The 13316-nt window shown below is 34.7% G+C and overlaps 1 protein-coding gene across 1 annotated transcript in view; it reads right to left on the bottom strand.

Moving 5' to 3' along the window:
- PKHD1L1 (PKHD1 like 1) overlaps nt 1-13316 on the bottom strand; it is a 154151-nt gene that overhangs the window by 79783 nt on the left and 61052 nt on the right. The window contains exons 33-42 of the mRNA XM_021688369.1: nt 12574-12716; nt 11852-11956; nt 11038-11226; nt 10119-10289; nt 9318-9541; nt 7335-8319; nt 4256-4504; nt 3415-3564; nt 1432-1606; nt 291-447 (exon numbers count right to left, since the gene is read on the bottom strand). Of these exons, the coding sequence (XP_021544044.1) occupies nt 291-447; nt 1432-1606; nt 3415-3564; nt 4256-4504; nt 7335-8319; nt 9318-9541; nt 10119-10289; nt 11038-11226; nt 11852-11956; nt 12574-12716 (2548 nt within the window). The remainder of the gene's footprint in view (nt 1-290; nt 448-1431; nt 1607-3414; nt 3565-4255; nt 4505-7334; nt 8320-9317; nt 9542-10118; nt 10290-11037; nt 11227-11851; nt 11957-12573; nt 12717-13316) is intronic.

Raw genomic sequence — 13316 nt, 5'->3', positions numbered from 1 at the left:
ATAGCTGCCTGTTGGTTTATTTCACAATAATAATAAAGTGAAAAATCAATTACCAATTACACCACAATCCAGAATAATTCAAAACCTGAAATCTTAAAATGTTACTAATAAGCAACAAAAACATATAACTTTAAATTTAGTATAGTTACATCTCAGTTATTTTTTGGAGACATTAACAAAGTAAAAAGTCCATTACCAATTACTTAATCTCCCATAATGCTTTTCTATTTTTCCTCCCCCCCCCCCCATTTTTCTATTGCTGTGATTACTATACCCAACAGTACTTTTACCAGTCTGGCCATGCCAATGTTTCTGATGTTGACACACACTGGAGCCCACCCTGAAGAGGTGTGGGCATTTGTCATACAGATGATATATGTCTTGTTGGAATACTCAACATCACATTTGGCTTCGGCTATGGTGATGAGAACATCTTGCATACTTTCACTGTGAAGAAAAAAGGGGGAAAACAAAACACTGATGGTTTTTTCTCAGATTTCTACGTCACATTGTCAAACACTATTACTGATATGCCTTATTGCAAAAATAATAACCTTACTCTATGATCCATCAAAGGCAGACTGATACTTTTTCAGTACTAAGACTTCAAAATATTTGTTGAGAAAAAAGTAAACAAAGATTAAGAAGCCAGGAAATAAAACTGTACAAATTAGCAGGCATTCCAGTGTTGGAGGAAAACTGCCCGGGTTCAATTTATTGAGAGATTTTTTGTTAGTCTCTAAACAGCTACTTTTGTAAGCGACTTTCAGGGATCCTTTTGTTTATGTGATATTCTCACCACATTCAAAGACTTTAGAATTTAATATCCACGTAAAAATGCAAGTCCAAGGTCTTGAGAAATTATGTACTTGTGGAATTAAAATTGCCTCCTATGATTTAAATGATCTGGGGTTTTGAAGTCAGCCTTACCCACTTGAAGAATGATGACAGTGCAGTACATAAATTTGAGCCAAATAATGAATATGTTTAGGAAGAAGGAATCTGACCAGTTACAATGAAATGGATGTGATGTATGAAGACATGTTTCATTGACCCAATGAAGCAGATCAAGGTTGGTGATGAGATGGTGAGGGAAGCATAACAAGATGTGATATATTCTTGGGATCTGACTAGGATTTGGGGCAAGTTATTTAACCTCTCTAATTTCAGTCTCCTAACCATAAAATGGAATAAAAATATCTAAAAGGGTAAGGCAGGAAGTTTCCATGGGGTAAGAAGGTGCCTGACACAGAGTAAATCTTTGATAAATGTTAGCTATTAGTACTACGATGTGCCTCAAGCATGACTTTTGAGCAGATGGGTACACATTACATGACTATATTTAAGCACTGTTCTTGCACATGAGAAAGCCAGGAGTAATGGCGTGAGCCTGCATATACGCACTGATGTATGTGTGTGTGAAGACAGTACCTGAAGCCTGATCCTGTGATTGTAAGTCTCGTGCCCCCTGCTGTACTGCCTCTCTTGGGATATATTTCGGCGATGAGTGGAGTCAGTAACATGGTATATGTAAAAGGAGTCGTGGACTGTGACAAATCCTTCCCGTTGACCACACTCACTTCACAGGCTTGCTCAGGTCCTCTGCCTAGGAGAAGAGGATCAAACTGAGGACAGTTCTGCCATCAGACCTTTATTCATTCCCCAAACCCCCAAACATTTTCCATAACATCTTCCTTTTCCTGAAATCACTTCCAATATACACAGGCTATATGTCAAGTAATAAGGATCTCTAGCAATAGCCAAAAACATCACAAAGTTCATGCACATGATCAAAGGGAAAAAACCCTTAGAACCTTCCTAGGAGCCTCTTATTGCAGACAATTCTGCAAACTTCCCTGTGTAGGGTTCCAGCCCCAGAGGATCCAACATTGCAAATCAGAGCAGGAAAGGAGGAAGAACTGCTAAGGCACGCGCATGGATTGCGGCAAGGCGTGACAGCTGGAAGCGAGGTAAGAGACAGAAAAAACACAGACACTCAGTACAAAAGTGTCCAAAGAAGAAGCAGAGCTGGTATTAAGACAACTCAAAAACCTTGACAAATCTTGACATCACTGCTGCCTTTCTTTAAAAAATCAGCATATAAACTGATGTTCAAATGATAAATGAGTTCATTCACAAAAATGTTATATTTTCTTCAATATTCTTTGTTTAAGAAGCCAGAAAAGAGGGGTGCCTGGGTGGCTCAGTTGGTTAAGCAGCTGCCTTTGGCTCAGGTCATGATCTCGGGGTCCGGGGATGGAGCCCTGCAACAGGCTCCCTGCTCGCCTGCTTCTCCCTCCCCCTCTCCTTCTGCCCCCCACCCACCGCTCATGCTCTCTCTCTCTCTCTCCAATGAATAAATGGAATCTTTTTTTTAAAAAGTCAGAAAAGAAGTAAAAATGTTTAGAAAAGCTTCATCAAATTTTGTTTAAAAATGCATATAAACCATATCTTTTATTCACCTAGAGCATTCCTTTTCGTTCTTCTTAAATTTCATTGGGTAATTAAAATTTGTTGTATACTTAAAATGTCAGATAGTTAAACTTCACAATAACCCAAGAATTAGGGTTAATAATATCTCCATTTAATAGGTGGACAAACTGAAACAGAGGAGTTTAGATACTTAGTGAGATGACATAGTAAGTGGCAAAATGAGATTTAGGGCTCCTGAGAGCCTGGGCTCTTTATCCACTAAATAATAAGAGTAATAGTAATAACAACAGCAAATCACATATCCTATTTCAGATAGCATTCCATCCACTTTACATACATTAGCTTATTAAACGTCACAATAATCCTATAAAGTAGGCGAAAGTTATCTCACTTTCCAGATGAGGAAACACTGAGGCACAGAGAGATTGAATAACCCATCCAAAGACACAGCTTGGGTCTGAATCTTGGCCATGCATTAGCAGGGTTTACACTCATGACCATTATACTCTCCTATCTTTAATGGAAACTAATTGTTCAATAGGAATTAAAAATGCATTCTCCATTTGGCATGCTCCGTTTATGTAATAAACTGAAAAACTGCAATTTATTATAAACAATTCAACCTAGCCAAATGTTATGAATCTTGAAAGACATATAAACCTAGAAAACAAAGTTCTAAAGAAATTGTTAAAAACATAACATAATAAAATAAAATAAAAAAACTCTTCAGGCTTTAATAAAAAAATTTTTAATTTCTCTCTTTAATTTTTGATATATAGTGTAATAGAAAAATACCTATGGCTTTGTTTTTCAAGGGAAAACTTAAATAAAAACTTAAAAAAAATAAAAAATAAAATAAAATCAAGGTAGTCATAAAGGTGATTCAATTGCCCCCCCCAAAACACAAAAACTTGGAAGAAGAAATTCAGACTCTGATTTCTTTAACATTAATCACTGCCATTCTTTTTCCTGACTACTCACCATCATTACGTGGAATTTTACATAATAGTGTTGTGTGATTAGATTTAAGCCTGTCAACTGCACATTCGGAGCCACACACCAATATAGTTGAGGTTTGTGGATTAAACCCGGTGCCGGTCACAGTCATGGTCTGACCACCACCGAAGCTTCCTAGTGAAGACATACAAGGAGGAAAAACACAGTTCATGAAAAGAAAACCTCCTCTGTGTATCTATTTTAAAACCTGAAATGGAAGTAAGTTACACTAAATGAAACAATTCTTAGAACTGAAGTTATATTTTATATTATACTATATTATATTAATGCAACAAAACCTTTACTGAATAAATGTTACATCCCATCATTTATTTAAACTACTTCTAGGAACTAAAACTTTATTTAAGAGAGATGTCAAAAAAAGAATTTCAGAGTAGTCAAAAGACAAATGTAAAATTACTATTTTAATTAGGAGTACATTGCTTATACTTTCTTAAGGTTTTTAACCACTAAAATAATTTTCAAATAGAAAAAAAATACTTATTTATGTATTCATAATTACAGGTCAGTGATGTCTAAACATGATTTTATAAAAAAATTTCACATATAATCTGGACATTTTAAGTAGGATTAAACTTGAAGTTAATTATATAACACTAAGAGAAATAGAGGCCATAAATGAATATTTAGAGATGATTAGTTGATACACATGCTTGCATATTCAATGCATGAACAAAAATATTTTTAATGTGTTATAGGAACTACAAATTTTAGCATTGTTTGAAGAATTTTTTTTTTCTAAATAAAGTAAGTGTTTACTGAAACAATACAAAGTATCTGTAGGTTCCTGCACATTCATGACTACCTTGGCTTGGATGAATATTTTGAATAGCAAGTGGGTACTCAAATACAACTGTGGACGCGGCAAAGCCTTTGGTCTTATGATGCATCGTAACAGGAAAAGTGCCACCAGCATGATCTCCAATGACGCACTGCAATACGCTATCATTGACCATGGTTACGTTACACAGAATGTTGTCTATCATAACCAAAATGTCCAAGATATCAATACCAAAATTAGATCCAGTGATTTGAATTTTGGTTCCTGGTGGACCTTTAAAAAAAGAAAAAAAGCAAACAATATATCTAAATTCCAGTACTTATACATGCATTTAAAGATACACCTAATTACTCCCATAAACAAAATAATACCCAGTATTTCAAAGCTAATATATATAAATATATTATATATTTATATAAATATAAATATTATAAATATATAAATATTAACAAAACACAAAGTTAGGCTGCACCATATGTTACAATCTACAGCATATTTACAGTAAGTTATCTCAACATTCATTCTTTCCCAGCCCTTCTATCCATTCCACTGCATTCTTATTCTCTTATTCTACTGCTATTGTTAATGTTAGTTCAGGCTAGTGGAGAAGAGGAAACAAGGGAAGAGAGACGATTTAGAATCAAGAATTACGAATGTCTCAGCAGGAGTTGTGGGTTGGAGTATATTTTAGGGATGCGGCTTACTATTTTTTATTTTTGGTACTTCCCTGTTATTGGCAACTCTTTTGAGGATGGATTAGTTTTCTTAATTTAAATATTTTCAATATATATACTTGATAAATTATGATAGGTAAATAATTAGATGTAAGACAGTATATACAGAAATAAGGAATTAATTTAAAGAATTATAAATGGAGGAGATTATGCTAAGTGAAATAAGTCAAGTAGAGAAAGCCAATCATCATATGGTTTTACTTATTTGTGGAACATAAGGAATAGCATGGAGGACATTAGGAGAAGGAAGGGAAAAAGGAAGGGGGGGAAATCGGAGGGGGAGACGAACCATGAGAGACTATGGACTCTGAGAAACAAACTGAGTGTTCTAGAGGGGATGGGGGTGGAGGGATGCGTTAGCCTGGTGATGGGTGTTAAAGAGGGCATGCACATATTGAATGGAGCACTGGGTGTTATACGCAAACAATGAATCATGGAACACTACATTGATGTAGTGTATGGTGATTAACATAACATAATAAAAAAAAGAATTATAAATGAATGTTGATGTTGATGCCTTGAATAAATGTACATAGAACAAAGTACTTCAATTCTTCTGTTCCCTTCCTTCCTCCTTTTGACAAAAATATATTGAGGGCATTAAACACAAAGAATTTGTCATAGGTCATCCAAATGAATACCTACATACCTAAATAATAAGTGAATAGGTACAAATCAATGTAACTTGTTACACATACAGAGTCACCAAGTAGTAGGCTGATTTTAATTCGAGTAGCAATAGTAAAAAGAACCATATAACTGATCATAGTAAAGATCACTGATATTTAAATTGTCATTTTAAAGACCACAGATATTTACGAGATTTTCATGTTAGGAATAGTTTTAAGATATGAGCCAAAAAATGTTTTTTAGGCCTTAAATTTTTAATTTTGTCTAGCATTTTCACCTTTCAAACGGAAGTGTTGTTCTAAGTGTGATCTATTACTTTGTTTCCTTAGTAAATAAAACAGCTCAGTTCTCACTTGTCTGCAAGTCTTCTATCTTCAAATACATTGTTTGAAAGACACATTCAAAGAAAGAGATGGGACAGAAATGGTTCATGGAAATAAAAACATATGCCAATATCCAGTTCATCATTTGCAATGATTACAAATATATGGGGGAAACTATGTCATTGCTATTATTCATGTTTGCCTCTTTCACAATTTTCTAAATGATAAAACTTGATGTACCAAAGAAAATTCCAATAGCAAACTTCTTGAAGGGAGAGAATACATCTTACCCAAACCTGACCACATTTTCTGGTAATATAAACTAAAAAAAAGACTATTTTTAAAAGGCTGACATTTAATTAGTTCTTTATTGAAGTTGCCATTCGAAGTTACATTATACAAATGAATTTCTTTAACCTCAGGTACTTGCATGTATAAGGAAACTAATATTTAAAAAGCTTTGTCCAAAGTTGCATCACTGTAAAGTAGAAGAACCGAGATTTGAACCTAGGCATCAAGGTCACGTTTCATCATTACATTATAGCAGCCTCTCTAGAATTCATTATGTAGATGATAAGCATTCTAAGAGCTTAAAGATGACCAGAAACAGCATAGGACAATGACAAAAAATTAAGAAGACATCTCAATCTATTCTTAGCTTGGAAAAAATGAGTTATGTTAAATCATTAAGTAAATCTTATTTCATAATATTTTATTTCTATCTGAATGGGTCAATTACCTCCTTAAAAAGAACTCTGTTGAGTTAATAAGTTAGTATCCAATTGTAGTTTCATGGAAATAAGATATACAGAAAAACTCTCAATGTCTAGTAACCTACTTCTGAATTTTACAGTTGTTTCCTATGCCTATCAATATTAATGACATTAATTATCAATTTTAATTCATAGATATCCATCTCTTTCTTCCTCATTTTGAAATTTAGGTCAAGTTAATGGGGATTTTGTTTCAAAATAGAAGTTGGAATTTGTTGTTTTTTTTTTTTTTAAGATTTTATTTATTTATTTGACAGAGAGAGAGACAGCGAGAGAGGGAACACAAGCAGGCAGAGTGGGAGAGAGAGAAGCAGGCTTCCTGCTGAGCAGGGAGCCCAATGCCCTGATGAGGGGCTCAATCCCAGGACCCTGGGATCATGACCTGAGCCGAAGGCAGACGCTTAACAACTGAGCCACCCAGGTGCCCCAGAAGTTGGAATTTGACTAAAAATTCTATCCCAAGAATGTGCAAAAAATAATTACAAATGGAAACTACACAGAAAAGTCCCATGTATTTATTGGGTTAAGTGGATTGTCTAAAAACACATCTTAATAATCATTTATAAACATTATTCCAATTCTACACTAATAAATATTACTGATAATAACGTATCAAGACAACAAAAGGAAACTATTGGAGTACCTGTATTTGGGACAACTTCTCTGAGAAGTGGAGTATCTTCCAAGGCATACGCAAATGACAGAGGTGGATAGGCAACTGCATTAACAAAGATCTTCACACTGACCCTTCCAGCTGTCCCTGCTGGGGTGTAGCAGTGGACTTCACTGGAGTTGACAGAAATAATTTCACAAGGTTCATCCCCAACAGTGACTGTGGTATTGCCTGGGGAGAAGCCATTTCCTGTGGTCACCAATATAGTTCCACCAGCAATGCTTCCAGAAGCTGGTGTGACAGATGCTACCGCGGGGCTGCTAACAGTAAGGTTTCCCAGAGCCAAGCCTTTACTGCCCACCACAACACTAAGAGAATGAAGTCCAGCTGGGAGGGGACTCACAAGAACAGTGATGTTATTTTCATTAACATCTACTGCTCTGAACCGTTGGTTTCCAATGAAAACAGCAATGTCCTCCAAGGTAGTGTCAAAACCTTCTCCTTCAATAAGAACTTTTATAGGTCCCTCAATAGAGTATGGGAAGATTCTTGTTACAACAGCAGTGATGCTTTCTAAGTATGAAAAGCTGCAGTTCCCCTGACATTGGGCAGGCACTCCATGTATCAGAAGATCCACTTTCACGAGCTGTTGGGGAGCAGGAGATGTTTCACACTTGATGACTGTATAACTTACTGATAGAATTTTACAGGGAAAATTACCCATGAAGACTTCTACACCTGCAGAAGAAACTGCAAATCCAGAGCCTTTTATGGTCACTCTTGTCATTCCTGTAGCTGATCCTGCATTTGGCAACACCATGTCGATGTTTGGCAAAAGTACAAATCGCCTGTCAAATTCATTGGACAGCATATTGATAGCCGTGCCCAGGTTGTAGACAGTTAATGTGACAATTTCCCTGATGCCAACATCCATTGAGTTTTGAGGGTCAATATGACATATAATCGAACTGTCACTACTTTCTTCTATAATACAGGGGTAGCTACCAATTGTAACCTGAAAGTAAAATGAATATGGAAACAAGTCAATACATTACTCTAGTGTGAACTTAAATTTTATATTAACAACAACCAAATTTTAAAAATTTAATCTTGTGCAAACTTTTTTATTCATAAAAATAATTTTGGGGGCTGATTAAGACATCTCTTGGATTAATCTTAAAACTAAATTATGACCACACATGAATGTTCATAGCTACATTATTCATAACAGTCAAAAAGATGAAAATAATCTAAATGCCCATGACTGGTAAATGGATGAATACAATGTGTATATTATATAATGGAATATTATTTAGCCATAAAAAGAAATGAAGTACAGAAGGGAGGGGGATGAGGGGATGGGGAAATGAGGTGATGGGTATTAAGGAGGGCATGTGTTGTGATGAGCACTGGGTGTTATATGCAACTAATGAATCGTTGAACACTACATCAAAAACTAATGATGTACTATATGTTGGCTAACTGAACACAATAATAATAATAAAAAATACTTAGGCATTATGGGAAATCATTCTTCATTACACCAGGAGCTGTTGAATGCATCAAAAAAAAAAAGAAAGAAAGAAAGAAACGAAGTACTGATAAACATGGAAAAACATGGTTGAACTTTCAAAACATTATGTTTAGTGAATAAAGCTGGTCACAAATGACCATGTATATTATTCTATTTATAAGAAAGGTCCAGAATAGGCAAATACATAAAGACAGAAAGTAGATTAGTGGTTATTTAGGGCTGGGAGGGTTGAAGAGATTGATGGTGATACCTAAGGGTTAGGGGTTCCTTTCTGGGGTAATAAAAATGTTCTAAAATTGAATGTGGTGATGGATGCACAACTCTGAATGTACTAAAGCCTACTGAACTATGCACCTTAAATGGGTGAATCATATGGTATATGAATTATATTGTAATAAAGCTGTTAGAAATTAAATTATGAGGTTGTGGATGAAACATTTTCCTTTTATTGAGTATACGGGAGATCTTTATATTCTTACCTTATTAGCACATGTGAGATTACTGAAGCCATGTCCAGTAATTGTTATCAATTCATTTCGTGTTCCAGCAGATGGACTAATGTTGTTTATAGATGGTGAAAAACAACTTGAAAGCTCAAAGACCAATCCATCTGAATTTTTAACCCTGGTATTGTTGGGGCCACACAAGGGTTCTGTTGCTAGGCAGCCTGCCACAGAGCTCCCCGAGTGCAAATTCACAGGTCCTTTAGGCAAAAGAACTGCCTGTAAGTCACGGATAATATTCTAAAACAAGAACTGTTTTCAGACTGCATTACTCTTTATTTTAATGGTGGTGGTTTATATTCTATTAAAAATTGTTTTTGGTTTTGTTTTAATGACAAGAGGGGCTCAGGCAGTACAAAGTTAAAATAAAGACCTGGACAAAGGTGGTGTAGTAAAGAGAGAAGAGTGAATATAAAAATTAATTTATTTTTCAATTTGTCTAAGGCCAGGTCTTATGGGGAAAGCAAAACAATAACATCATCTCACATTTTGATATATTTTGGGAGGCACATACAGAGTGTCAAAATTTTTTCATGCTACATCTCATCTGAGGCACAGAAGGATTCTGGGAGAATGGCAGGACAACATTAACATGGGCCTCATTTTATAGAATAGATTCCAGCCTCAGAACTGTCCAGATCTATCCAAGGTCATGTAGCTGGTCAGAGACAAAGCAGGGTTATACCCAGTCATCTGCTTCCTACTCCAAAAGGGTCACATGCACCCTATGTCACTGGAGTAAACAGTAAAGATGGTTTCCATCTCTAGCCCTCTTACCCTGAGCATATGTGGCTTCGGCGCTACCCACAAACAGGTGCAGGGGAATGTGCCTGGTTTCAGCTGGTAAAACATTAATGACTCCTTGGAGAAAAATGGAGCAAGCCTCATCAACATACCCGCTGCTGTAATAATGGATTCCAGGTGAAGTAAATTGGTAAGAAAATGAACCTGCCATAAAATAAGATCGTACATAATAAACACAAGCAATTAACGCATCCTCCAAAAGAAATTTCAAATGATCATTTATACACACATGCAGATGACAGGATTCTTATTTTTCATGCATGTGATATTTCAACAGGAAGTAGTAAAGAAAGGACTCACTGGCTATAAAAGAACTATCTTCTATAATGAAATTACATTCCAGGAAGACAAGATCCGGCATTAATTTTTCTAGAAAATCATGTCCAGTCTGGCATAATTTACCACATTTTAAAGAAAACTTCAACATTCAGTGAAAAACAAACAATACTTTGTATTCATGAGAAAAAGTTCAAACTGCTATATATATAGAACAAAACATACAGTTTAAAAGGCACACTTTCACTGAGTTCTCTTAGAAGAAATACTCATTTGCTGATTCCAATCAACTGAAGTTTGTTACTTGCTACCAAGTTGGTATGATTAAAACACATACTCCAATTTTCTTTGTATTTTGCTTATTTTGATATTTTTTGAATTGATTATTCCAGAATAAAGATATTTCTGAATCAGAACTCATCTCTGATATATAAAATACCTTGCTTACATTCATTTATAATATTTTTATAAATCTGCAACATTTTTACTACAGCAATAAAATGCCAACTATTTACACATATCATTTATGCAAAAGTATTTTAAATCTGTACAACATCTCTTTATTATATCTAGGAAAGAGAAGCATGACACAAAATGCAACAAAGTCTAAGCATACCTGATGCAGATTTTTCTCTTCCATTCGTAAATCCTTTGCCATCATAAATTACACTTCCAGGGCTGGATACAGAGAAAACCCTATATCCTATTCCCCTAAGAAATGGATGTGCTTGCCAATGCCACGTCACTGTGTCTCCCACAGATATATTTAAGACTGATGGTGACCAGGCATAACCTAATCCATGTACTGGAAGCAAGAATTGAGACACATTTTTTTTTTAAAAAGGAAAAGGAATAAAAAGTCTTAATAATTATCTTTGAAGTATCACATTTTTAAATTTTTATGTGCATAATGAGAAGTGAAGGATAAAAATAAACCACACACTTCCAAAACTGATAATCAAGAGACAATTTGAAAAAAAAATCAGAAAGTCAATAAATAAGTTGTTCAGAAATATCCCATGGAATATTTTTTAAAGCTGTGTTCAGTTTTTAAAACATAAGAATTTTCTCAGGCATAAAGGCATGCCAAAGTCTATATAATTTCAATTTGAATATTTATTTAGAAACACATGGCCAATAACAAACTACCATAACTCGGGAGGTTCTGTACTGAAGTAAAACCTAATGGCAATTCCTCAACTTGCAAATTGCAGTCTAGGCTTGTAAACTCAAGTCTACCACTGATTCATTCTATATGTGCCCCCCTATGTCAAGGGGATAAATTAGAGACAAACTATTGACAAATTATAGAAAGAAATAGCAATACTTTTTCCTCTGAATACTTTGAAGTATTAAATAAATAAAAATCAGATCAACTTCAGGTTGTAATTATGTTCCATAATTTACAACATATAAATGTTGGCTGATACCTGAATCTTCTCCAATACTGGTAATCCTGAATGTATTCCCTGTTGAATGAAGAATACATTTTATGACATTTTCTGATGATGAAATCACATCACAAGGGAAGGACCCTAGAAAGAAAAGAAAAAAGATGGGGGAAAAAAACATTTTCTCAAATATTTTTTGTAAAACATAGAGATGAAGTAAACAGTTAAGGCCCTGCAAAAGCTCCACATTTAGTAAAATCTCTGATACTTTTCTGAGAGCTATCATGTTTGAGTATTGATTAATTTTAGAACAGAGACTTTCACTTTTTAAAGTGTTTTATACATATTAAATATAAAATATTTATTGAAATCAAAAGCAGTTATTCAATTTCTCTTTACCACCTTAACCAAACACACTTAGCCTTTTATATGCTAATAGCAAAATAAAGTTTCCATGATTGAGAGTATTTGTGTAATAACTCAGCACCTAAAAGCACATCTTTTATTTTATTTTTTATTTTTTAAAAATATTTTATTTATTTATTTTTGTGAGAGAGAGAGTGAGCATGAGCAGGGTGGGTGGGGGTAGGGGCAGAGGGAGAAGCAGACTCCCCACTGAGCAGGGATCCGATTTGGGACTCAATTCCAGGACCCTGGATCATGACCTGAGCCAAAGGCAGATGCTTAACCAACTTAGGCGCCCTAAGCACATCTTTTAAAGTGAAAAAAATGATAACACCCTTTTGTGAGGGTGCTCTTACCTAAGAGCACGGTATTCTCAGTTGGTATTGTGCTGAACCCCAAACCCATTATAGTGATTTCAGTTCCACCATATAAAGAGCCCCTCTGTGGAAACATGGCAGTCACTTCCAAAGTATACTGTATAGAAGCATTCAACTTGTCTCTGCAAAAGAAAAATTAATAGATGTTTCGATGAGTTTTCCATGAGGTCCTATTGCTAAACTCTTATTAGGATATGATTCATTTAGGAAGAGGAAGTAGTTGAATATTTAATTAGACATTACTTTTTCGAACTAAATAATCTGATAATTAATTTGGTTGGATGGTCTGTGTGTGTGCGTGTATAATAATAACATACATAGCATATGTAGTAATGTACTATATAAAATAATAATATATAATAATAGTTTTCCCCTAACAATGAAAATTAGATTTCTGAAAATCCCATGGCAAGAATAATTTGAGATGGAGAATCTTAAAATATTATGAGAAAGATGTGGTTATGAGAACTGAGGTCACAAGAAATATATGATGTCCTTTAAAATATTTTATATATTCATTAGAGTAAAACATAAAGGCGGCATTATCTATAAGGGAATAGAGATGAAATTCCATACATTTTATATAAGAAATGAAAGTTTTGTGCAACTAATTTAGATTTATTATTCTATGTATGTTGGACGCTTGTCATGATCTCCCTTCCCAGTATTTCAATGAGAGAGTTTTAAACTTATTTTGCTTTGTTACAGACAATGTGTCTGCT

This window comes from Neomonachus schauinslandi, chromosome 4 (genome assembly GCF_002201575.2).
Source record: "Neomonachus schauinslandi chromosome 4, ASM220157v2, whole genome shotgun sequence".
NCBI classification, from domain to species: domain Eukaryota; kingdom Metazoa; phylum Chordata; class Mammalia; order Carnivora; family Phocidae; genus Neomonachus; species Neomonachus schauinslandi.
Note: the sequence above shows the minus strand (reverse complement) of the source record. Positions and strands in the feature narration are given on the sequence as shown.